The 27208-nt window shown below is 42.6% G+C and overlaps 1 protein-coding gene across 12 annotated transcripts in view; it reads left to right on the forward strand.

Moving 5' to 3' along the window:
- Positions 1 to 27208, forward strand: part of MICAL3 (microtubule associated monooxygenase, calponin and LIM domain containing 3) — a 208983-nt gene that overhangs the window by 114108 nt on the left and 67667 nt on the right. For 11 of the 12 annotated variants that reach the window (XM_049624817.1, XM_049624820.1, XM_049624821.1 and 8 more), the window contains 3 exons: positions 4784 to 4970; positions 16442 to 16530; positions 17297 to 17384. In XM_049624817.1, coding sequence (XP_049480774.1) covers positions 4784 to 4970; positions 16442 to 16530; positions 17297 to 17384 — 364 coding nt within the window. Of the gene's footprint in view, positions 1 to 1201; positions 1310 to 4063; positions 4172 to 4783; positions 4971 to 16441; positions 16531 to 17296; positions 17385 to 27208 lie in introns of all 12 variants that reach the window. The other variant, XM_049624829.1, reaches the window with a different exon arrangement.

The following is a 27208-nucleotide window of genomic DNA, read 5'->3' on the forward strand; positions in this document are numbered from 1 at the left end:
TTACTGTATGTGTGCTCTTCCAGGATTTTCTGTTCACTATTCCATAATCTTGCCTGTGCACTCACCTGCTCCTATCCACCCCCCACCCCCACCCCCAAGTCTTCCCATTAGTTTCACTGCTTTGCCATCCCTGGGAGAGTTGCCTTCTCTCTTATTTCTCTCAGGTGGGTGATACTCTTCTACAGAGATCCCCCCCTTGGGCCTGTGTTTCTGAGCCTGCCCCAAGTGCTGAGCTGAGGGCCAGTGAGCTGGCTGAGAATCTGGAGCAGGGATGGTTACACTCCACTTCGTCACCGCTCAAAGCTGTGAATTTAGTGAGGGACTAAATTGGGGGTGTGATGGATCTGCTTGGAGCTAGAGGGGCAGAGGGCTTCTCTTACCATGACAGTTCTTCCCTCCACCCTGCAAGTATTTCATCCTGAACCTTGTAGGAAACTGAGCAGTTATCACTTGCCAGAGCTCTCAGGCCCCTTCTCCCTCTCTGGGGACTGGACAGTTCCTGGCTGCATGGGCCCACCACCGAGGAAGATGCCAGCTTACTTTTGCAACACATGCTGCATGCAGTCTGCAGAGGACTTGGGATCTTTTCTCCTGATCATTGCTGGGATTTGGCTGGCTCCTTGGCAGGCAGAGTTTCTCTGAGCACTAGCAATAGGAAGAGGCAAAGCCACATTTCTGGCCTTTATGGAGGAGTAAACTTCATTCTAGATTTGCTATTGCTATTGTTTGCTGTTTGTAAGGCCAGTGGAGTGATGAGGTGGTACAGTCTCCTTCTGCCCAGGAGAATTCCCAGCTCAAGTCTGTGAGGGTCTCTACAGAGGACATAAAGTGGGTGTGTGAGCAGGACATAGCCCCTGGCCTCTGTCTCCTCCTGGCTGGCAGGCAGCTTTATCCACTTGGGGTGGATGGAGTAAAACCACCAAGCAAGAGAAGACAAGGCTTTCAGAGACGGCTCATGTCTACAGTGACCATGTTCCAGAGCGAGCTTCACTGTAAGCATGAGGCAAGGGTGAGCGAGCTGAAAGTAAAATGGAAGCTTTGAATGAGCCATTCACACCTTTGGGAACTAAGAATGTCTCTTTACTGCATTAGTTACTTAGGTAAAGGTCTAAAACTCCCAAATTCCTTACATTCAGGTCAGTGTGTAACTTTTTATTTAACATTTCCTTTGATTTTTTTTTCTCCATCTTGTATTTTGTAGCCAGAGCCTGAACCTTCTCGCCGATTTTTTGTTGACCAGTGGGAGCTTTCTCTTAGTCTTCGCTCCTCCAACCGCCCCGCCTCTCCCTCCTCTGACTCTCTCCGACAGGTAGCACAGCCTGGAACTTGGCAAAGCTCTTTGCTCTCCAGCCTCTCCTCAGTTCACCTACACAAATGTCATCAGGCCCGAGGGAGGTTGCAGAGCTCTTAACTTTGGCCTGTCTTCTGTGGGAATCCACGTGTGTGTGTGTGTGTGTGTGTGTGTGTGTGTGTTTGTCAGTTTTGCATGTGAGGTCTATAGGCAAACACCAAAGTTAAAGAGGCTGCTAGCTTTCATTGTAACAAATTCTGTCACAGTAAACCCACTTCTATTATATTTCAACTATATAAAATAACAACAAACATTTTTCAGCCATTAACTTTTTAAATTCCAAATGTCTTCGTATGGATATGTATTAAAAAATATGAACAATAGTGTAATTAAATCTCTTAAATGGAGTGGTGAATATGCAGTATTGTGGGTGCCTCTTGCATTGTAATCACTTGAGGAGTGAACCCTGCTATTTCCCACAGTGGAACTGATCCAGCTATAGAGTAGTTTAGAGAGAGGTTGGCGGATCCTTTTGCCCTTTCTGTTTATGTTTCCTGTCCTCGAGCAGTCTGTGTGGTACGTGTGTGGAAACATATGCATGTGTGGCGGCAAAAGTATAAGTCCAGCAATTGCCACATTTAGACTGTTTCTTAAGAGTGGGGAGAAGGATACCATCTGCTATTCATGCCAGAAGAAAATAGAACTTGAGTTTCCACCTCTCTTGGGGGGATGCTTGTCATTATTACCGCATTGCTGAGAACTGAATGTGACAAATGCCTTTGCACGCAGGCAGCCCTGGGCTGTATTTGCTGAGGATGCCAGTTTCTGGTGGGAGGGAAGGGTCCTGGCCGAGCAGTGAGGATCCAGAGCTTGCTCAGTGTCCCAGCCTCAAGGGTGGCATCTGGCCTACACCCTCACTTACTTTCTGCACCCTCGGTGTCAGCTGTTAAGTGACCTGCTCAGCTCTGCCTGGTGTCAGTCTGTTCCAGGAGTAAGTTTCCCTAACAGCTCTAATCTAAAGAAGGTTTAGATCTTAGAGCCACTTGTTTTTCTCAACCATTAATGGGTATAAGCTGTGGAGTTAATGAACAAATGGCACCAATCCTTGGAAATCTCCTTATTTTAAATTGAAAAATAGAATTGACTCCTCAGTTCCAGCTGAACCTTGGAGAATTGTTTGCGCATCTGTGCTTCTGTTATTCTCGTGTTCACATAGAGCTAGTTCCCCCTGTTCCCCCACCCCTGGAGCACTTCTCTTGTTTGTCCCTTCTCAGCCCAGGGCACGCCATTGCTCAGGTCAGTGATTCTCTCACACCTGGCTTTGTGTGTTGTCCATTCAAACCACTTCCTGACAGGGTTGTGGACATCCCCAAGACAACTGCTCCTGGAGTGTTTTTCTCAGTCAGAATTACAGGGCTCCCCAAACTCATTAGGCAGTTCTCTTATTCCACACAGTTTATGAGAGGAGAGTCATGCACACTAGGTGTCCTGGCCATCTCCACATTGGGAGTCTCTAAAGGACTGTCAGCAAGACTTTGACCTCATTCCTTGGGACAGGCTCAAAGCTAGGCTGCCTAGCAGGAAGGCTTACAATTGAAATTTTGTAGTTTTGCTTGTTACTTCTTCAACATTGCTAGAAAGAGGATTGAATTGGTTGGATTTTTTTTTTTTCTTTTCTTTTTCCAACCTATGAAAAAATAACCCCTCTTGGACTAGAAACTTCCCAAGACTTCCTGACTTCCCAAGACTAAACTAAGCAACTTGTCTGCATGGCTCCAGGTGTTAGCATCCTGCAGCTGTGTTTAAGATGCCCACCCAGTCTAGAACACTTTGGCCTTAGTGCCTGGGTAGAACAGATAAATATTAACAGGGAGAATGGACTGAGAAGGATTCTTCCAGATAAAGCTCAGAAATATTTGATGCATATGACGGGGGTTATGAGTGAAGCATTAATAGGAGGAAGGTGATCATCATGAGTAATACTAGGCTGTTGGCATCTTTTACCCAAGTGGAGAATCAGCCTTGCAAGTGTGAGCTTAGTTTCTTTCTTTCTTTTTTTTTTTTTATGTCTTTTATGTTTATTTGTTTTTGAGAGAGAGAGAGGCAGAGTGCAAGTGGTGGAGGGGCAGAGAGAGAGGGGGAGACAGAATCCAAAGCAGGCTCCAGGCTCTGAGCTGTCAGCACAGAGCCCAACGCAAGGGCTCAAACCCACAAACCACGAGATCATGACCTGAGCCGAAGTCAGACGCTTAACCAACTGAGCCACCCTGGCACCCCAAGCTCAGTTTTTTTTCTAAATGTGAAATAACTTGCCAAGCCCTCTCCTAGACCCAACTTGAAACATAATGTTAATCTGGACATGTGCCGTGTGGGTGGGAGTTATTCCTCTTGAATTCTTTGTATGTAATTTGAGTCACTAGGGTATAGGCCCTTCTTACTCTGTTCTATATTTGTATCCATCCTGTCTTCCCACCTCCCTGAACTATATGCTCCGAAAAGACATGGAAGACTAAGTTCTCCCTTACTGAGTTTAGTTATTCCTGCAGGCATTACTCTTACCTCTGCTGATACCTCTGTGTGGACGTTGACACCCATTTTTCTGACCACCAAGTTTCCCTGCTTGTGGGCACTGTGTTGGCATGGTTTGCTGCTGCACCTTGTATTCATTTTATACCTTTCAAAGATTTTTTTCCCCCTGTCTTCTTAATTTATTTATTTTTTTTCCTTCTCATTTTCCATCATTCTGGTCATTTTATAATCTCCAACCAATAGAAGTATATAAAGATGTACACTGGCGGAGTGAGCTCATTGGCTGAGCAGATAGCCAATCAGCTTCAAAGGAAAGAACAGCCCAAAACCCTTCTAGACAAGAAGGAACTGGTAAGAGATGTATTAAGGGCACCGTCTGTCTAGATATAGCACAGCTGTGGTAAATAAACCTGGTTTGTTCTAAGTAGCTTAGTAACATATATACCTAATATATGCCATGCGGTAACTTTTTTTAAAGATATCTGAAGTTTGTAACTGAATTTCTAGGACTGACTGGCTGTTTAGAATGTTGTGTGGAAAAACATACTTAGTATCTGTAAAAGTGATTGTTTGCTCTGGAGTCCTGGAGGCCCACATTCATGTAGAACGACGTGAACTCTGAGTAGGTATTTTTATGCTACCTTCAAAACACAATTCTGTCAAAATAATTTGGTTTGTTATGAAATTGTGTAAAACCAACTGGGGATTCCTCTTGGGTGTTGATTAACATCGATTCAGAACCCAGCTAATGCCGATTGCTATATAGAGGGCACATGTGACAGTCACTGCAGTAGTGCCATTGTTTTTCAGGAGAGCCAATAATAAAGTGAGTCATCGTAGTCTGTCTCAAAACAAAATTGCTTAGTGAGGGTTAGTTTCACATATGGAGAGGGTCGTGCACCTCCAGGAGGTGAGTCTAAGAAGTGTTGGCTCTGACAGATCTTCCACCATCCCCCATTACAGGGCTCGATAAAGAAGGAGTTCCCACAGAATTTAGGAGGCAGCGACACGTGCTACTTCTGTCAGAAGCGGGTCTACGTGATGGAGAGGCTGAGTGCTGAGGGCAAGTTCTTCCATCGGAGCTGCTTCAAATGCGAGTACTGCGCCACTACCCTGCGCCTCTCGGCTTACGCCTATGACATCGAGGATGGTGAGTCTATTTGCACTTGAGGCCATACTTAGAAACTGAGCTTAGGGGCACTTCTTTCCACGTGAGCTGACCTTAGGGCTCTTACTGCATTCTTATATATACATTTTTTCTGCCTCTCCTAACCCTTCCCATCCATCTCCCTCTACTCTTTATTTTTTCTCTAAGACTCTTATAAATATTTCCCTAAAGTCACCAAGCTGTAGCACAGTATTACTCAGTAATGACGGTAATGAGAATGGCATGCATTAATGTAAATCACTTCCCTGGCTTCACAGACACTTGCTTTCTTACCTCAGGGTGGGATCTTAAGATAAAAGGGACACAAAGCGAATAAGGTATTTTTGTCTTTACTTTAGAGAAGGGGAAATGACAGGCCTATGGAAGTCACATTTCTTGCCTCCGGTCAATAACAGCAAATTGAAACTAGATTTCACGCCCTTCGGGTCTCTGAGACTTTTGCTTCCTGAGGATGACCGAATTATGCCCACCTCTCTCTAGCATCACTGTTTGCCTGATGAATTGAGAGTTTGTAGCACAGGATCTAAATCTAATTTACTACAGTGTCCAAGCCCTGGCCTTTTGTAACGTTTGTTGCTTTTATAAATAGAACGATGTTAATGGAGCAGAAGGTGGAGAATTATGCAAACAATTAATAAAGCCCAATAGACAGAGGCAGGCTGGCATGCCTGCCATCTAAAGACTCTTTAAAACTCCTTAAAGTAACTGACTACTACACTCATTCCTATGGAATGCTGAAGGAATGTCTTGAAAGGCAGGCTTACTGATTCAAAAGTAATGAAAAGATCTAGATTAATGGGAGTCCTCATAGAGGTGGCATTATGTGCCCTCTTTTTGGATTCCTGGACCCAAATCCAATGTGGGGGCAGGGTGGTGGAGTCCCCTACCCCCGCCCCAATACCAAGTAATTCTCCAACACCAGCAGGGTGTCTAAGAATTCAGCTCAATTCTGACACTAACTACTCGACCCAGAGATAGCATCAGATTCCACACGTTAAGGGCTCAGGCCAGTAATACTGTCCCTTGCCCCCTACTTTAGACACTAGTCATAAGCCCCAGGCTATTACCTGTGCTTCTGACCACCAGCTACAGATTGGAGGTTCCAACGACCTCCTTCTTTGGTTCTTCTCATTTGCTAAAATGGCTCACAGAACTCAGGAAAACACTTACATACCAGTTTATTAAAGGATATGGTAAAAGATAACAAATCAACAGCCACATGAAGAAATACATATGGCAAGGTCTAGGGAAAGGGCATAGAGCTTCCATGCCCTCTCCAGGGGCACCACTTTCCCCACATCTCTATATGTTTGCCAACTTGGAAGTTCTCTGAACCCCATCCTCTTGGGTTTTTATGGAGGCTTCATTGTGTAGTCATGTTTGACCAAATCATTGGCCATTGTTTGATTCAGTCTCCAGCCCATCTCCCTTGAGGGGTTGAGAGGTATCCTGGAAGTCCAACCCTCAAATCACATGGTTGGTCCTCCTGGCAACAGCCCCTGCCCTTGGGTGGGATCCAAAAGTCACATTAATTGTTACAGCCAAAGATACTTTTATCTCTGTCAACACTTGGGGAATTCCAAGGGTTTGGAGCTGAGTCAGAAACTGGATGAAGACTGAATATACATGAGAAATATATTTGGTTATCTGAATGACTAAATATATATGTCTTATAAATCACACTATGGTATGTCCATTATATTGGTAGGTAATTTTTGACTGAGGAGATGGTAAGATGATATCACATAGGAGAGGGACACCACCATTAGGAAGTGGTCACTTTAGTCATCCAGGCTCTGCTAATAATGAATAAATAGGCAGCTCTGTCAGAAGTAGCAACAAAGCAGCCAAAGTACTGAACTGAGAAAAGCTAACTCTTACCATTATGGGGTAGCTGGTCCTTAACTTTAGTAAAAAGCACCACCCAGTGAGGGAAGAGTTAAGACAGTTGACTAAATAACCAAAGTATATTCTTAGGTATCAAATTTTCTGTTCCACCATTCCTACACACCTGCTCTTTCTGTAACGCCTCTGATTTCTAAGGGTAGGGATTGGCAGATGGAGCCCATCCAGTGTCTTTTAACTGTCCTTGATGCTGGGGTTATTTTAGTTAGCCTTTTACTGAAGTCTGGCTAGAAAGAAGATCGCTCAAGGTCCAGCCAATTAATTGATTTACAAATATTTTTGCCCATAGATTGTTGTGTACTTGTCTTTGCCACATTCTCTTGAGGATACAGATGAAATGTAAAATGTTCCTCAAGGAGCTTACACTCTGGTGGGCATGATAAGACCAGGGCACATGGAGCAACAACAACAATGAAGAGTATATGATTAAGGGCTAACAGACGACATACAGATTTTAACTTTGTAGAAGTTTAGAGGAAGAAGAAATCAGTGAAGCTCAGTAGCCTTTAGGAATGACTTAACTGACCTTAGGTGAGACTCTGAGAGAGAAGTATGAAATGGCCAAGTAGAGGAAGAGATGGCATACTAGGCAAGAGAACGACAGGAGCTCAGGTGGAAATGACTGTGACACTGGGCACGGACGAGGCTGGTTGGTGCTTTGTTGTTGACACTGGGGCGGGGAGGACAGTGGATCCAAACAAGCTCCCCAAATTCTAACCCAGATAAACTTTTTATCAGCTCAGCCCCACGACAAAAGACAAGTGAACTGGAGAAAAGAATGGAATTTTGGGGCTCCTGAAGTTTTAGCCTGTTGTTCATCCACATTACCATGTGACTCAGAAATCTAACTGAAGGCCCTTAGATAAGAAAAAGACAGGAAAGTCCTAGCTCATTTGTAGGAGGAAAGAAATAACCCCCGCACTATGCTGGGCTCTTTAACATGTACCGTGTCATTCTGCCTTCACAACAACCCTATACAGAACTAGTTTTATTATTGCAGTTTTATATACATCAGGAAAGTGAATTCAGAGAAGTTGTAAATGCTTGTTCAAGTTCACACAACTAATAAGTACTGGTTTGCACTAAATGACCTCTGGGATCCCTTCCAGGTTGGCCTCCTGGGATTAGTGACTCTGGGCCCATGTCAGCTCCACACAGGTAAACTGAGAATCTTACACTTTAGAGAAACATCCACCTTTTTTTACCCTTGTCCCTAATTAGTCTTCCCTTCAGCTCTTTTAAAAGGATGCAGTTTACCCTAAAACTAAGATCTTCTTTCTCTTCCCAAATACTCGCTTATTTTCAACTGCTGCCAACTCTGAAGACAAGGACTCTAAATCAGACAGTACATCAGGTCATTCCCTGTCGTCTCAAGGAGAGAAAACACCCTACTGGCTAAGGTGTTTTGTGAAGGGCCTCCATTGGTAGCAACAAGCCTAAAATAGTCCACTGCTCTCCGTCTCTGCGAGTACCACCCTGACCACACTCTGCATCTTCCACCTGGACTACTGATCTCCCTGCCTCCACCATTGCCCCCTATAGTCTGCTTCCACAAAGCAACCGAGGAGTCTTAAAAGATGTAAATCAGATTTTTGCAACCTCCTGATTTGTACTCTTATGGTCCGCTATAGTACAAATAGAATCTGCTGGGGCTGAGAGCTTGGCATGTCTACCCCAGCCTGCATTTCCTGTCCCTAGCTCACTATACTCCTGCCACACTGATCTCTTTCCATTTCATAAACATGATTAGGCCACTGCTTACCTTAGCAGTTGGCACTGTCTCCTCTCCTGGAATACACTTCCCCCTAATCTTTACAGGGTGGGCTTTTTGTCATTCACTTCTTCACTCACGTATTCTCCCCTCAGAGGGGCATTTTTCAGACCTCCTGATCTCTAGTACTCATCACTGCTTGGTACTTATTCACATATCATCTGCTCCATCCGAGTAGAGACTAGTCTGTCTTCTTGACTGGAACATTCTCAGTGTTTAGATTTGTACCTGTCCTATAATGGCACTCAGTAAGTTATTGAATGAATAAATGCATGGCCCCATTTTGGCTTAAGCTTGTCCTTTAGCCATCTGTTTCCTCCAATTTCTTTTTCTAGTCTTTCCCATAGTTAATTATCAAGATTTCATTTATTTAGATCATCTAAAATCAGTGGCTTGACTGAATCAACCATAATTTGTGGGTAGTTTATAACAGCGTGGTTGTATTCACTAATTGAGACAGGCATCATAGTGTAGTGACTAAAGGTATAGGTCTTGGAGTCAAGCTTACTAGTAGGTTCAAGTCCTCTGTGAGATTTACTGAGTAGGGGACACTTTGGGCAGGTTGCTTAACGCTTCTGTGCCTCAACTAGAAAAAAGTGGGTAATAATATCTACCTTATTGAGTTCTGAGGATTAAATGAATTGATAGACGTTATAATACATATTTGGCATGTGGTAAATGTTACATAAAAATTAGCTCTTTTTGGGGCGCCTGGGTGGCTCAGTCGGTTAAGCGTCCGACTTCAGCTCAGGTCACGATCTCACGGTCCATGAGTTCGAGCCCCGCGTCAGGCTCTGTGCTGACTGCTCAGAGCCTGGAGCCTGTTTCAGATTCTGTGTCTCCCTCTCTCTCTGACCCTCCCCCGTTCATGCTCTGTCTCTGCCTCAAAAATAAATAAATGTTAAAAAAAAAATTTTTTTTTAAATAAAAAAAAAAATTAGCTCTTTTTGAGACTAAATGTCCATCAACTGACAAATGGATAAAGAAGATGTGGTTTATATTTACAATGGAATACTACTTGGCAATGAGAGAATGAAATCTGGCCATTTGCAGCAATGTGGAGGGAACTGGAGGGTATTATGCTAAGTGAAATAAGTCAGGCAGAGAAAGACAGATACCATATGTTTTCACTCGTATGTGGATCTTTACAAACTTAACAGAAGACCATGGGAGAGGGAAAGGGGAAGAAAAAAGTTACAGAGAGGGAGGGAGGCAAACCATAAGAGAGACTCTTAAGGACTGAGAACAAACTGAGGGTTGACGGGGGGTGGGGAAGAAGGTAAAGTGGGTGATGGGCATGGAGGAGGGCACTTGTTGGGATGAGCACTGGGTGTTGTATGGAAACAAATTTGACAATAAATTGTATTTAAAAATAATAAAATAATAATTAGCTCTTTTTGTTATTAATCTAAGAAGCAAAAAGTACCACCAAGTTGAATGTGGGAAGAGTTTGAGGCAGGAGACATTAATTGAGCACCTATAACACATAATGTGGTCTCTCATTTACTTATCTCACCCTATGAGTAGTATCTTCATATTCTACATAAAGAAACATGTTTCAAAATGCTAAATAGTTTACATGCCTATTGAGTCGTTGAGACAGTATTTAAACTGAGATCTGACTTCAGAGCTCATATTCCTTCTATCACATTGTACTGCATTTATAGAGAAAACAAGTTTCTGGAATTTTCTTGATAATTACCTTTTGGTTAGGCTTGTGGGACTTGTTTTGAAACCTAAGCCTCTTTTCTTTATTAAAATAGAATACCGTAGCAGAATTCAGTGAGGATTCCCTGGAGGTTAGCCTATTGAGCTGTTTTTTAAAATCTAGGATTCTACTTTGTAGAAAAAAGCAAACTAATGCAGGGGAAAAAATACAAGAAAGGAGTGAAAGTAACTATAACTGTAGTTTTCTTTTTTTTTCTTTTTTTTTTATAACATTTATTTATTTTTGAGACAGAGACAGAATGTGAGCTGAGAAGGGGCAGAGAGAGAGGGAGACACGGAATCCAAAGCAAGCTCCAGGCTCCTAGCTGTCGGCACAGAGCCCCACGCAGGACTCAAACTCAGGAGCTGCGAGATCATGACCTGAGGCAAAGTTGGACTCTTAACCGACTGAGCCACCCAGGCACCCCTATAACTGTAGTTTTCTGATACTGTAATAAAATAAGACTTGGTAACAAGTAATAGAAACTCAAGTCAGATTAAAGTTGAAGCATTAGATTTATATCTTCTTTCTAGATAGCAGTCTCAGAGAAGGGCTGCCCTTCCTCACTATCCCTGAGAATCCCCAAGAATGGCTCTGGTTAGCCTGACTTAGCCACATGCTATATCCTGGAGTGGGCTAGAAGGAAAGGGGATATTATGATTGGCCTATATAAGTCATATATTTATTTTTGTGGTGGATAATTTTAGGCCTCATGGTTGATAGCCCATCAAAATCACGTGGAGGAGGGAAGTGTTCCATAAAGAAGATTAAAATACAGAACAGACAAAAAAGTAGTATACGATCCAAGGACTAATAGTTTTGTCTTTTCCTAATTACATTTTCTCTCTTAGCCAAAATTCACAAAAGTGAAATGGTTTATTACAGATTGTCCAAGCTGAAAAAAACAACCCATGATTCATCTCCCTTCATAGAGAAAAAAGCAGTGAGATTGTTGGTCCTTTGGCTATCAGTGTTCCTGACAATAGATGTAGTGTTTCTGAGTTCTGGTTAAGTGCCAAAAGGTAGTGGGAAATTCTGTTTCAGAAAACATATTATGTGTATGAATATTATTTGACTTATAAAAGTCCATAAACTATGTTTTTCTAAAAGATTTCGTGTTGGGAAGCAGGGTACAGGTAAAAGAACAGAGAAATCAGTTACTTTGAAGGAAAAGAAGAAAGATGTAATCAGAGCACCAAGTAAAGGGGAAAAAAGAAAGAAGTCCATCTCATTTTTATTTCCTTTGACTTTTAGGTCCTCCCCTTTTTTTCTTAGCTTTATTGAGATATAACTGACGCATAACATTATATAAGTTTAAGGTGTACAGTGTGTTGATTTATACTTTTATAAATTGTAAAATGATTACCATCATAGTGTTAGGTACCTCCTTCATCCTATCACATAGTTACTAATTTTTTGTGTGGTAAGAACTTTTAAGGTCCATTCTGTTAGCAGCATTCAAGCATATAATACAGCATGGTTAGCTATAATCGCCATGCTGTACATTAGATTCCCCAAGCTTGTTAATCTTGTAACTGAAAGTTTGTACTCTTTGACCAGTATCTCCTCATGTTCCCCACCCCTTAACCGCTGGTAACCACCATTGTGCTATCTCCGGAGTTTGTCTTTTTTTAGATTCCACATATAAGTGAGATTATACAGTTTTTGTCTTTCACTATCTGACTTACTTCACTTAGCAAAGTGCCTTCAAGGTCCATCTAAGTTATTACAAATGGCAGGATTTCCTTCTTTCTCATAGCTGACTAATACTGTCTTGTGTATATATACCACATCTTTTTTATCCATTCATTCATTGACAGACATTTAAGGTTGTTTCCATATCTTGGCTATTGTGAGTAATGCTGCAGTGAACATGGAAGTGCAGAAACTGTACAAGATCCTGATTTTCCGTTTCTTTGAATATATACCCAGGAGTGGAATTTTGGGACCATATGGCAGTTCTATCTTTAATTTATTGAGGGACAGCCACACTGTTTTCCAAAGTAGCTGCGCCAATTTACATTCCCACCAGAAATTCATTAGGGTTCCTTTTTCCTCGTACCCTTACCAACACTTAATTCTTCTCTTTTTGATGGTAGCATTATAACTGGTGTGAGGGGATACCCTGTGGTTTTGATTTGCATTTCCCTAATGACTAGTAATATTGAGCACCTTTTCATCTACCTGCTGCCATTTGCATATCTTTTTTGAAAAACTGTCTCTTCAGTTCTTCTGCCCATTTTTTAATCAGGTTGTTAGCTTTTTTGCTGTTGAGTTGTATGAGTTCTTTATATATTTGGATATTAACCCCTTGTCAGATACATGATTTGCAAATATTTTCCCCATTCTGTAGGGAGAAGTATTGCTTTTTCATTTTGTTGATTGTTTCTCTTACTGTGCAGGCACTTTTGACTTTGATGTCATCTCACTTCGGTAGTTTTTGCTTCCGTTGCTTGTGCTTTTGCTGTCATACCTAGGAAATCACTGCCAAGACCACTGTCAAGGAGTTTTTCCCCTGTTTTCATATAGGAGTCTTGTGGTTCGAGGCCTTACACTTAAGTTTTTAATCCATTGCAAGTTCATTTTTGTGAGTGGTATAAGACAGGTCAATTTCATTCTTCTGCATGTGGTTATCCAGTTTTCCCATCACTGTTGGGAAGAGCTGTCCTTTCCCCATCAAGTATGCTTGGCTCCCTTCTCAAATATTAGTTGTCTGTATATGTGGTGTTTATTTCTGGGTTCTTGATTCTGTTCCATTGGTCTGTGTCTGTTTTTATGCCAGTACCATATACTATGTTGATTACTGTAGCTTTGTGATATAGTTTGAAATCAAGAAGTATGATGCCTCTGGCTTTGTTCTTCTTTCTCGGGATTGCTTTAGCTATTCAGTGTCTCTTGTGGCTCCATTCAAATTATAGGGTTTTTTTTTTTCTATCTCTGTGAAAAATGCCATTGGAATTGTGATAGAAATTGCATTGGATCAATGCAATTGATCAATGGTTTGGGTAATATGGACATTTTAACAATATTAATTCATTAATATCTTTCCCTTTGTGTCTTTTTTTATTGTCTTTTATTTATCTATTTATTTAGAGAACAAGAGCAAGAGCAGGGGAGGGGCAGAGAGAGGAAGAGAGAGAGAATCTGAAGCAGGCTCTGTGCTGTCAGTGCGGAGCCTAACACAGTGCTCAAACTCACGAACCATGAGATCATGACCTGAGCTGGAACCAAAAGTCGGACGCTTGACTGAGCCACTCAGGCTCCCCTTGTTTGTGTCTTCTTAAATTTCTTTTATCAAAGTCTTGTAGTTTTCAGTGTATTGGTCTTTCACTTCCTTAATTAGATTTATTCCTAAGTATTTTGTTGTTTTTGATGCTGGTGTGAATGGGATTGTTTTCTTTACTTTTTCAGATGTTTTGTTGTTAATGTATAGAAACAGTTGCTTTCAGGGTGCCTTCGTGGCCCATTGAGTTAAGCATCTGTCTCTTGATTTCAGCTCAGGTCATGATCTCACAGGTTGTGAGATCGAACCCTGTGTCAGGCTCTGTGCAGACAGTGTGGAGCCTGCTTAGGATTCTCTCCCTCCCTCTCTATCTGCCCGTCCCCTGCTCACTCTCTTTCTCTCTCCCTCTCTCTCTCAAAATAAGTAAATAAACTTTAAAAAAAAGAAACAATTACTTTCTGTGTATTGTTGATTTTGTATCTTGCAATTTTACTTAATTTGTTGATTAGCTCTGGCAGTGGAATCTAGTCTAGGATTTTCTATATGTAAGATCACCATCTGCAAACAAAGACACTTTTATTTCTTCCTTTCTTATTTGGATGCCTTTTATTTCTTCCTCTTAGCTGATTACTCTGGCTAGGACTAGTACTTTCTTGAATAGGAGTGGTGAGAGTGGGCATCCTTGTGTTCCTCATCTTAGAGAAAAAGTTTTCAACCTTTTACCTTTGAAATGATATTGACTATGGTTTTGTTGTATATGATGTTTCTTGTATTGAGGTATGTTCCTTCTATACCCAATTTGTTGATGTTTTTATTATGAAAGGGTGTTATATTTTGTCAAATGCTTTTTCTGCATCTATTGAGATCATATGATTTTTATCTTTCACTTTGTTAGTGTGGTGTATCACATTTATTGATTTGTGTATGTTGAACCATCCTTGCATCCCAGGGATAAATCCCACTTTGTTGTTTTGTTGAATTGGGTTTGCAAATATTGTGTTGAGAATTTTGCATTTGTATTCATCAGGGTTATTGGTCTGTAATTTTCTTGTAGTATACTTATCTGGCTTTGGTATCAGAGTAATGCTAGCCTCATAAAATAATTTGGGGGGTATTCCCTCCTGTTTAGATTTTTGGAAGAGTTTGAGGATTGCTGTTAATTCTTCTATAAATATTGGGCGGGGGGGGGGGGGGCGCCTGCCTGGATGGCTCAGTCAGTTGAGCGTCCGACTTGGGCTCAGGTCGTGATCTCAGGGTTAGTGGGTTTGAGCCCCGTGGCAGGCTTTGTGCTGATAGCTCAGAGCCTGGAGCCTGCTTGGGATTCTGTGTCTCCTTCTTTCTCTGCCCCTCCTGACTCAGGTGCACGCACACATGCTCACTCTCTCTCTCCTCTCTCTCAAAAATAAACATTTAAAAAAATGTTTTAATAAATAATTAAAATAAATAAATGTTTAGTGGAATTCACTATCTGCTCCTGGACTTTTCTGGGGACGGTTTTGATTACTGATTCAGTCTCCTTGCTCAGTATTGGTCTATTTAGATTTTCTCTTTCTTCCTGATTCAGTCTTGGTATGATATATATTTTTCGGACTTTGTTCATTTCTTCTAGGTTATCCAGCTTTTTGGTGTATAATTATACATAGTAGCTTCTCATGATCCTATTTCTATGGTATCAGTTGTAATGTCTCCTCTTTCATTTCTGATTTTTTTTTTTGAGTCTTCTGTTTTTCTGAATTAGTATAGTAAAGTATAGTATAGTATAGTATAGTATAGTGTAGTGTAGTGTAGTGTAGTGTAGTATAGTATAGTATAGTATAGTAAAGGTTTGTCCATTTGGTTTATTGTTTCAAAAAGCTGGCTCTTAGTTTTCATTACTCTTTTTTATTGTTTTTCTGGTTAGGTTCTCTTATGTTAACTTTGAGAGCAGAAAAGTTTGTTTTGTCAGAGGAGTACCCTTTGCAAATGAAAAGGATAAGTGGGATTACTCCTGTTTCAACAGTTTCTATAGTATGGTCTGTCCTTTAATTTTCAAAAGCCTTGGCTCTTTTAAAGTGGGAGTAAGGGAAGGTTTAAAAAAAAAAAATGACCTTTTGTGACTGACTCCCACTACCGGTGTCATGGGAAAAGCCACGATCTGTTTTTCAAATTTTGGGCCACACCTGCAAAAGAAAACGTTTAGGACCCAGTAAACACCTATAAACACAACTAAAAGCTGTAAGGACTAATACTTAACTCTAAGTATGCCACTGTGCACTTTAATGCATTCTGTTGTGCTTCATTCTATTCATAGTCCATTGCAGGATTGTTTGGTTTCATTTTGTATTGGTTTTTAATGCTGATCCCACCCACTAAGGGGTCATAAGGCTGGCTTGTGGATAGTTGTGGGAGAGGGGAGCAGCAGAGGGGGTCCTGTTAAAGCCAGTGCTCAATGCCGCCCCACCCCCTGCAGTCTTCACGCCTCCACCCTGCGCTTATGTTCATTCTGGTTTCCCCAGAAATGTTACTCCCAGCTTTCCATGTGACCACATCTTTGTTCTACACACACTGCCACTTTGTTTGCTGGCCCTGCCATGCAGGCTTCACGTCTTTGCTCTGGGCGCTGATTGGGTGATGGCTCAATGGCCTTCACATATCCAAAAGAAACCCCCTCCCCCTTCGGGCAAAAGGGAGAGGAGGGCTGAAATCAAAGTTTATAGGGAGGGCTTGGCCTCCTTGGACAAGAACCCTGGGCAGTGGTGACAGCACCCTGTGGCTAGAGGAGAGAGATAGGAGTGTGCTAAGACAAGGGAGTCAAGTTCAGAATTAAGAGTCTTGCTCACTTCTTGTCTCCTGCCTCTTCTGCACAGGTAAATTCTACTGCAAACCACACTACTGTTATCGACTCTCCGGCTCCGCACAGAGGAAGAGACCGGCAGTGGCTCCTCTGTCTGGAAAGGTAATGGTAATCTATCTGTAAGTGGGAGAGAAGCAGCAGGCACATTTCTGCACAGTGACAGGTGAAGGTGTGGCCAGCAGGGCCTGCTGAAAGGCCACTAAATTGCTTTTCCTTTGGGTGCGAATGGCCTGAGAGATGGTCGCAGTCCATTTGGGAAGGAAACCAACTCTTCAAGTATAATCTAATGTTGCATTTCACTAAGGTAATGTTACACACACAACCAGAGTTGGATTTGAGAGACTATATTAGACCCTCCCTCGGGCTCGCTCATATAAAAGACTTTTGTCATTGTAAATAAACATCTTTCTGAGAGACGGACACCCTGAAAAGGAACGTGGCTGTAAATAATCTGCACTTTCTTTATTTCTGTGAATTACTTTACTAAGTACCTTTTTTCCTTCTTTTTTTTTTTTTTTTTTTAATGAGAGTAACTAGCTCCTCCACCTGTCTTTATCAAGATAAACCAGGTATTCCCTTTGCTACATGATATTACCTTGTCAGCATGCAGGCTAAAACATCCTTGAGAGGTTTTTGTTGACTGCAGTGGGACTTGTGGGGAAAGGAAAGGTATTCCAAGGTAGACCCAGATTTTGACTCTTGGTGATTTCTACATGAAATATGTCCTGTTTTTTTTTTTTTTAATACTGTGAGACATACAGCCTGGATTGACAGGTGAGCGCAGTAAACCAGCCAGGCAGGTGTCACCGCCTCCTGAGATTTGAGTGCTTCAGTCAGTCACTCTTCTTTTTCTTGCGGACTTTCCTAGGAGGCCAGAGAACCCCTGCAGGATGGCCCCACTGTGGACACAAATGGACGGGCCAGCGCCATTGCCAGCCCTGCTGAGAGAACCCCAGGTAGCCTCACTTCCTTGTTTGGCTGGGTGGCGCGTCACTCTCTTGGCCTCTGTGACAAGGCCAAGGGGATGAGCCAGCACCTCCAAAGCAACATTTCTTCGATTGGGCATCAAGTGACCCAAAACCCTTTGGACTCCTTTTTCATGTGCCAGCTGCTTGCATTTGGAGTCCCCTTTCTCTATGGCCTGTCGGAGGTGCTGGTACAAATCAGAGGGGAGTTTCACTGGCAGACCATGAGCCAGTAGGGGCACCATCTAGTAAGCGGGATCACCCAAGCTTCAGTAATGTCTATTCAGAATCTCAAAGTACTGTTGCTATAGCCCTGGGGCCTGCCCACACCGATCAGACACACTGGGGTGGTTGGTCTAGGCCCCATCCAGGTAAACAGGAATTCTGAATAGGCTGTTTTTATCACTGACCCGAGTGAGAATCTAGAGTCACAGGGCCTTCTTGTCTTGGACTCCTTTGACAGAGCATGGAATTGCAATAAGATCCCACGATCTGGATTTATGTTCACCCAAACTTGAAATTTTTGCATCCCATTCCCTATTTAGGTATCTAGATAAGCTGACATGGCTCTTCTATTTGACCTGTAACCCATTAAAGGACATGCCCTGTCCTGATCACTTTGGGGCATTTGAACTTCTAATGGAACCAAACCCTAATTTGTTCCATTTCAACTAATCATTTCCTTATGTCAGGAGGTGAATGACACTATCCCTACCTCTAAAAAACACATTTATTCTGGTTTTAGCTCATGGCTCGTGGACATTAGGTTTGTTGTAAGGAATTGTAGTTTAAAATTGACCCTTAAAATTGAGTCTCTTTGCTATATGTCAAGCCAGCCTGTGAGATGTGTACCACAAACTGTGGAGTGGTCCTGATGCCCTCATTACAGCCCCAGACTAGACATAGCCCAGGGTCATTGTGTAGGTGAGAGAGGAAGTCAACAGGGCCATGTTTCTATATCTCACACTTTTTCTGTCTTTCACAGCAGATATATCTCAAGCAGCCATTTACAAACTCATGAAAATTACCATATAAAAACTAAAGATTATCGGCTAATGCTAGAAACTATGGAGAAGGAGTTGGTAGTGAAATTTCCAAATTGGAAAAGAGAAGGATTATCCACTCCACTTTCAAATGAGAGATTTTCAGAGTTGCTTCCTTCCCTGTGCTTAAGAACTGGAGAAAGGGAGAATATACCCAGAGAGGGCAGGGATTTGGAAGCCGAGACCCTGCAAACCCCAGCTGAGCTAGGTAAAATTCGGCCTCTCCTCCTATGTATGCCCTTATTATAATCCAGGGAAGCTTTTTAAGTGCCCTGCCAATTGGACCAACATTTTATAGGAATGTTTAAGCCACGAATGACTTTGGAACCTTCTATAGCCTTGAAACCCTTTATAATTTGTCTTTCCCCTGAAATGCTGGCAGCCTTTTGCAGTTGACACTCTCAGAGCACCAGAGGGAAGTGCTGGCAGAGAAAAATTACCAAAGGGATCTAGACAGAGAGGTCAGCTCTGAGCCCTAGAATATGCACTTGACCAAGTGAGAGCTCCACCTCATCAGTCTGGGCCTCGTCCAGCAGAGATGGACTTTCCAAGGAACTTGGCTATTCAGTAAAACAGCTCAAGGAAATGAACTTGGTTTTGGGGTATCAAGTGGAGAACACTCTTCAAAAAGAAACACAATGAAGTTCAGGTCATTTCTGAACAAGCCAAGTTTGTTCACTTTCCCATGTGGTTCACTTTGCCATTCTTACTGTCTAGTGTGGAAGCATAATGGATCTCAGGTTTTTAGCAGTTCTAATGAATTAAAGCTTCCAAAGAGAAGGAAAAGAATATTCTACAAAGCAAGGAGATGAGAGTTGGCAATGCGAAAAAAAAATCAAAGCCCTGAGGATGTCTCAGCCCCTGTGTTTCTTGATTCTGAACATGACTTACATGTTCTAGCACAAGGGGTTCAAGATGTGGCATCCCAAAGGAATCACCACCTGAGCTCCTAAAATGAATGAGGCAGGCACTGTCCCCCCACTTTAAGGTACTCTGTAGGGCAGTGGGAACACTAGAGCTTGGGGCTGATGCCCCTGGAGACTCGGGCTTTTGGAAGTTACAGCTCTGAGTCTGAACGTGCTCCAGAGCTCCAACACTTCCCCTAGGAGGTGTCTGATCTTTGCTAGCCTCTGTAGAAAAGGAACGGAATTATGGGTGGTAGTTTAGAGTTGGCATGAAGTAGATTTCTTTTTTTCCTTTGATAGGGATATCTTTCTTTAAATCTCAAACTAAAGCTTAACTAGAATTTCCTTTTGAAAAGCTTCAGAAAAACTCAGGTATTTCAGGGTTCCAGAATATGTGTCATGAATAACAGTCATTAACCCAGACCCATGGTACATCTCCTCTCCTGCACGCTAGACAAGAAAAGGCTATAAATGAATGAACTTGATTCCACTGTGTATAAATAAACCATCCTCCTAGATTCCCATCTCCCAGGAAGCAGAGCTGAAAAAGCTATGACTGGCACTTGACCTGCTGTGCTTTTGCCCTGTGCCACCTCTGTATATGTGGCATTACCCTCTTTTCCCTTATGTTCTTTTCCCGTTATGCCAAAATTACTGCCGTTGCCAAAAAACCAAACCACTCACAAGTTAAGAGAACCTGCTTTCAGCCTGCTTTGCAGTGTTGTCTTTCTCTGGTAACCTAACCTGTAACTGCTGCTAATTTAGTGTTTGGAGGAGGACATTGTTTACAATGCTGTTGTTTATAATGTGCTTTTAATGTAGAAACCCTCTTTTCTGTTCCCCAAATCTGTAAATGCTTTGTTTCTAAGCTTCTTACACTGAATAGATTAGTGGACCTGGCACAGATTTTCTTACCCTGGCCTCCTAGCACCTGCCCTGACTTTAAGAAAAAGTGGGACAACAACAGGTAGAGAAAGAAAAACCCTAAATGAGGTATCTTCCCCTTGAATACAAGACCCTCAACTGCAGGTTTTTTGGATCCTTTCTTTGTGAGAGGAATTCCCTTTACAGTTCATATAGCATATAGAAGACAATCAAAAATGAATCATAAAGGCTATGGGAATCATAAGGTAAGAGAAGAGCTTTTTTCTTCCAGTACAGGCCACAGAGATGGGATGGAAAAGATAGTGTTAATTTTAAAAGCTGCCTAGCAGATTGCAAGTGGCGGGTGCCTGCTCCCTGTCCCTAGACAACCCTTGCATGATCACCATTAGATTCCATAGTTTGGATGCCACACGGGCCATTAGGAAATGCAGGCACTTCCCACACCGGCTAGAATAGCCATGCAGTATGAGGGATTCCATGCACTCCTGGGGTTCCTGCCTGTCAGGACAAAGTTAGGAAATCTCACTGCTTCCCAGGCTCCCTTCCCTTGTAGGCGTTTCTGGGTAACTTCTCAGTAGAGCAAAGAGAATCTTACAGTCCAGCTGAACTCCCCAGCCCTCCCCCACAAGTCTTAGTTTGATGGTGATGTGTAAATATTTATACACATACACATGTATATTTATGTAGATTTAATTTCATATATACAAGTAGATAGTTATATATTGTGTCATAGCTAATAATAATAATAATAATAATAATAATGAAGCTGTTTCTGAAGCTTCTTGTTCCTTGGTTCTGGAAATCAAGGGAGCCTTTTTACACTGGGGAACCATGCCACTGGCCTGGGTTAGAGTTAGGGTCAGGATTTACGGGAATAGAGCAACCAACACACCTGTGGAGGTGGAGACTTTGGCGGGGGGGGGGGGCGGCATGGATGTCTCAGAAAATGAGCAGCACACACTCCCAACCTCGGAAAGTTGATTTGGGAGCAGACTAGGAAAGCAGGGGTTCTGTTGCTTGCGAAATGCCACAGAAGACCAAACCCCCCACCTTACCTCTGTTTTGCTTCTAGGCTTGTGTATCAGTTACATTGGGTTAGTTATTGTAGCTTCCCTATTGTCTCGGTGTTTGGTGTCTTTCGGGCAGTGGACTGTTTTCAGTCCCTCCTAAAGGGGCCGCAGCATGGCCTTGAAGTCCTGATCAGTGAATTAAGGGGTTCCCTTTTTCCTGGGCCATTCGGCTTGGGGTGGAGGTGGGGGGATGGCAACAAGCCAGGTTCCCATGGCAGTGGTACAGAGATGCCAGAGCAAGGGAGGATGAACTGTGCCAAGGAATGCATCACCTGTCCGCTTCTGGCCTTCCCTAAAGCCTTTATTTTTGCCCTTGTTTTTAATCTGTGATGTGAGTTTTTGGTGTGTTTCTTTGTGAGTTTTTTAATTTCATTGTGTAACTTTGTTTTTGCCGTTACTGTGAAACTAAGGTGTTGTGCTTTTAATTTTTTTTAACAAATGTTACCATTCTTATTTAAGAGAATAAATTCCAAACAATCTTCAGGTTTCTGAGTTTTTCTTTTCCTTCCCTTTTTCCTGTTTGGAGGGTGGGAAAGGGATTAGCTTTTCAGGTCTCAGGAGTGGGCCTGAAAGCCATTGTGCCTCAGGACTATCAGTTCTGGGGTGGGATCAGGAGAGAGTGTAGATGTATTAAAATGGGGAAATGGGCTGTTTACACCTAAAATATAGATTGTCATTAACAGAAGGGCCTCTATTCACGGGGGATGTGGAAGACATTTTGTTCTGTAGCAGCTGCAGATAGAAAAGAGCGGAAAGACACCACCTGTGCCCCACATCCAGTCAGCCAGCATGAGGGACTTGAGGACTAGAGCAGATGGAGGGATAGAAACACACACTGAGCCCATGTCTGCCATGGAGACACAGAGCCAGGTGCCTGCCTTTCCTGTTCCTGACTCTAGCAGACTGCTATAGGGAACTGGGGTAGTTATGTTTCTCTCCTCGGCTTTGAGGCTTTTGCCTAAGGCACAGTGACCTCACTCCTGATGACTTTGAAGGTTCTTGTTCTGTTCTCCCCAGCTGATGTCTCTCTCTTTCTGTCTTTGCTGTGGCCTAGACACTAAGCTAGGATATCCAGTTCTGCTTGGTCACTCACTCTCAAGCCTGGAGAAATGAACCTGGGCCCTTCTCACACACACTGCTGTGACCGTAGCAGTGATGGCCTCTTATGCAGTGTTGGCATACTGACCACAGTGGCACAGCCCACCTTTGGTGCTAAATTGGGCCAAAAGAGGGCAGCTGGTGAGGGAGCACTCAGCACCAAGTCTGCTCCCACTGGGCTCTAGGGAATTGGGTGTCTGTTGTTAAAAAGGCCTTCCTGGCCTCCTCTACTCTGAAGCAGTCTGCTTAGGATCTAGAGTTCTTAGGTTTACCCACAGAGTAGAGAAGCACAGTGCTGGGTTCTCCTGGCATTCTAGATTACCAGACTACTCTGTCAGGGAGCCTAAAGTTCTGTCAGAACACCGTTGTTTGTAATCCTCAGAGCATGGCTGGTTCAGAATTTATCCCCACAGAGAGTTTGAGTGGCCTCTCTTGACCTGCTCATTCCCACCCCCACCTCCAAGTCTATGATCTGTTGTTCCCCTTTCTTTGAAATGAGTCAGTCCCTATCCTGGTGCCTGAAAAAGGCTGGGAGAAAAAGAATTGGGATGTGAGGGATGCAATAAGCAACAATTAATAAATTGACTAAGAATCAGTAAGGATAAATATATGTATATAATTTTCAAATTTTTGACCTTTGCCTCTGTTGCATTTTCCATGCCCCAGTAATAAAGGGGAGAAGAGCCAACATTGTTCAGAACAGTGTCCTAAGGCATCTAACAAGAAGATGTTGACACCTGATGTGATTCCGTGCCACCCATTGTGAAGACCCTGAATAATTCCCTTTGGGTCTCGGTTTCTTTCTTAAACTTCTTGAAATCCATTCTCTTTTTTTCTCATAAATTCCCTGAAGATGTCCCTAATTTAGATACTCCCTATGAGGGATCCTCTGGTGTAGATGTGGAAGCAGTACAGGCAATGAAAATGGGCCACTCTATTTTCATACTGAAAAATAGGGCAAAATGATGCCATGTCAGACCCAGGTCCCACAAGTGTCCCCCTTGACGTACAAATAGAAGAAAAATGCCCATGTGGGGCTGTCTTAAATATAGCAGCCAGACAGAGATTTCAGGAAGAATCCTCCCTGAATCCCAGTCCCTTTCTCAAGGCTCCAAAACCTCATGGAGACTCCAAAACCAGTCCTTACCTTGAAACTCACACCCAGCCAAGCATCCAGCAAGTGCCAACAAGTAGATTAGTCATAATGAAATGAGAGGGAGGGAAGTCAAATTGGCACTCCCTGCCTAGGTTAGGCCATGGGGCTGTGTTCCTCTCTCTGTCTCGTCACTGCCCATAATTCTCGGCTGTGTGTGTTGGCTCCTGATAGCTCTTTCTTCACAATTGCTCCTTGTCTCTTCAACACTTACATTCTGGACGGGGTAGGCTTTTGCGCAGAAACACCTTCCACATGCCTGAGAAGAGAGGTGGGGCTCCAGCAGAAGTGACTCTCCTTCAATTACTTCCAGGTTTCACTAGCCACATGCACACTGTTTCCTTTTTTACTTCCTGTGGGTCAGCTTCCACGTAGCTTTGCGTAGTTTATGAACATTTTGAATTATTTCTGAGGCATTTTTATGGGCCTCCAGGAAGGACAATGGGCAAAAGGTTGAGTCACTGCCAGCGCCCAAACCCTAACTCAAGCTAACTAAACTCGACCTTGCCTTGCTTTGATGTTGTTCTTTTCCTCCCAACCTGTACGCACAAGTATAGTCCGAGAGCTCCCAAAATATGAAGAAGGCTCACACCCCTCACCGGGGCCCCTCATTGGCATAAAAGGGGGAGTTTTAGAACACATTTCAACAGAAAGGGAGTCCAGGGCCCCAGCTCTGCCTTGCTATAGAACAGAGTCTCCTGGGGCCATCCTAGGATAATTAGTAGAAAAATTTTTACAACTGAGTCAGAATTTCCATTGGCCTCGTATGTTTTCTTCACCTCTATTCTTTCTTACCTAGCTTGTTGTGATTGTACATTAATCATATGAAACTGTTCCAAATGTGCCTATTAAGTGATTGAATTCCTTATTCTGTATTTTTGTAAAATATCAGGATTATTTCCATTTTGTCACTGTTTCATAGGATAGCCTGATTTCTTTTAGGTCCTTGCCTGGGACTGTAGGCCTTTAGTAATTATTTCATAGTAAGTCACCTGTTACCAGAAGAACTTTACACCCAGGGCTATCTGCCTCTCTAAGCTTCAAAAGCTCCCTTCCCTGTACCCTGTGTCCTAGTATTACTGGGCCTCTACTAAAGCCAAGTCCCTGAAAAAGATGAACTCAGCTAAAAGGGTAAGGGCCCCAAGTTTAGTTACTAAAGACCGCCACTACCAGGCAAGGACATAAGGGCACCAGAAAACTCAGGACCTCAGTGAGTTTTGGTTTCCTCAGCAAACATAGGACAAAACCAGAGCGGTTTCACTGGCAAAGGCCTAAATAAATATGTTTTCATTCAGTTCTCATGTTCTTTCAAGGTTATAATAAAGCCAGGAATACTATGAAAGTACATTCTAGAGAGGGTAATCCTCTTAACATGTGGTAGCTGCTCAGAAAGCAAACCTGAAACTAAAAAGTATGACTAGGTAGACTCTAACTGGAACCTTAGGGAGAAGAGTTTGTCTCTAAAAGTTAACTCGTAAGGGGTTTCTTAGACTGAGCTCAACCCGATAACCAGTGAATAGCTGATATTGACTATAATAGGATTATAACAGCTTATTCATTCTTTTTTTTTTTTAAGTTTATTTACTTATTTTGAGAGAGAGGGAGTGAGAGTGTGGGAGTACATGCACGCACAAGTGGTAGAGAGGGGCAGAGAGAGAATCCCAAGCAGGTTCCTCAGTGTCAGTGCAGGGCCTGGAGCCTGACATGGGATGTGGGGCTCGAACTCACGAACCGTGAGATCATGACCTGAGCCAAAATCAAGAGTCAGATGCTTAACCAACTGAGCCACCCAAGTGCCCCAACAGCTTATTTATTGTTTCTCTGTTTTTAGAACTAAGTCAGAGAGATACCAACTATAAAGTTTCCCTCCCACCATTTTACCAACAAAAGACTTACTTGAGTTAGTAGGTTCTTCTTTTAAAAGTAAATATTCTCTCCTAGAGTTACTCTAATGTGAATTACTCTAAACCAGCTACTTCCCTGTCTTTTAGCTGGTTCACCTTTCTTGGGGAATTAGCATTGGTACAAAAGCCTAGTAACATTGGGACACAGGGTGCAGGGAAGATGGCTCCAGGGCTATCCAAATCTCAGTGAAGGGCTTTGTAGAAGTAGGCAGCACTGGGCATCTGGGGTAACGGGGAATTGATAGTATGTAGAAGTTAACAGCCAGAGTCTTAAAGGCTTTGCTCTATTGCTGATAGCTAGCAACCATCCTTCATGCTGCTGAAAATATTGCACCAGAGAGCTGTCTGTATTTATAATCAAGGGAGCCCCTTCTCTGCCAAAGTCTTTAACTCAAATAAAAATAAGAGATTAAAACTTGAAGCTAACTCCTATTGTTTCCCCCATGTGGTGAATACTGGTTAATTTACCATAGTCTATGTACTAACTCATAGAAAATAATTTAGGAAGACACATAGTAGTAATAATAACCGATAATAACCTAGCACTTATATGTACTAAGCATTGTCTAGGAGTTTTATGTATAGCATTCATGTGATCCTCACAGTAGCCTGTGAGGGAAGTATTATATTACAGATGAGGAAATAGGCACACAGAAGTCGAACAGACTTGGTCAAGGCCACATAAACAGTCGATACAGAGTCAGGATAGAATCCATGCAGAAGATCCAAGAGCATTGTTTACACACTATGCCATACAGCTTCCCTTCATCTGTTTTCTGTAACCTCACCTTGTCAGTACTTGGTAAAAGGGAAAAACACTATGTGTAGCTCTGCAAATAAGATTTTTGTAAACATGTGTGAATGTGCTATATAAATCAATGAGTGTGCATTTGGATTATTTCTGAGAGATATACATCCTCCAGTTTCCTGGGCAGTGATCCCAGGGCTAGGAGTATGCCTTTGGGAAGATACTATATTAAAGAGAGAAAGGTTTTATCACTGAGGTGTGAGGGGGGGAAAGCATCAAAAATTGAGGAAGAGAATAATAATCACTGAATTGACTGTAAATAATATGAAATGGACTCCTTCTTTGTTTTCTCCATGTCAGCTGTCTTTGCTCATTACAGATAAAATCAAGCCTAAGGTTTGTATTAGCACGAATAAGCCCAGAACAGGCGTATGTCCCTCCAAATGGGAACATACCTTGCTGACAACCTGGAGGAGACGGAATTATGTTTGGCGGGCGGGGAGGGCGGGGGATGTTTATTGTTGTTGTTCCCTGGACCCCAGTGAAACTGCTTCTAACTTATAAATCTTTGCTTATCCTCTGGCTCTACTATCTCATTTTATTATACTTCTTTAAAACGCTCCAGGATGGTTGAACTGACATTTTCATTCTTACTGCTTTTACAAAACTATCATTCACAGTCCTCATAGGAAATTACCTGCCCTGGCCCTGGGTAGAGTTTGGGTATGAGGGAAGAGAGAGATGATTTTATGCCTCTTTTGTACCGACAGTTTGAATAGAGTCACCTGTGATGTCAGAGAAACATGGATGTTCTTACCTGCACAAGTTTGGGCTACTTTGGACTCAACTCACATGTCAAATGACTGACTTTTAAATCTTTGGACTAAATATACATATCATTCCGGGTGAACAATTTTGGTTTTGCCCTGTTGGTTAAAATTTGGTGCAGGCACAGAACTGATTTCAAGAAGTGTCCTGAACACATTTGGACACAGCTTTGGAAAGGCAT

Source organism: Panthera uncia, chromosome B4 (assembly GCF_023721935.1).
Source record: "Panthera uncia isolate 11264 chromosome B4, Puncia_PCG_1.0, whole genome shotgun sequence".
NCBI lineage: Eukaryota > Metazoa > Chordata > Mammalia > Carnivora > Felidae > Panthera > Panthera uncia.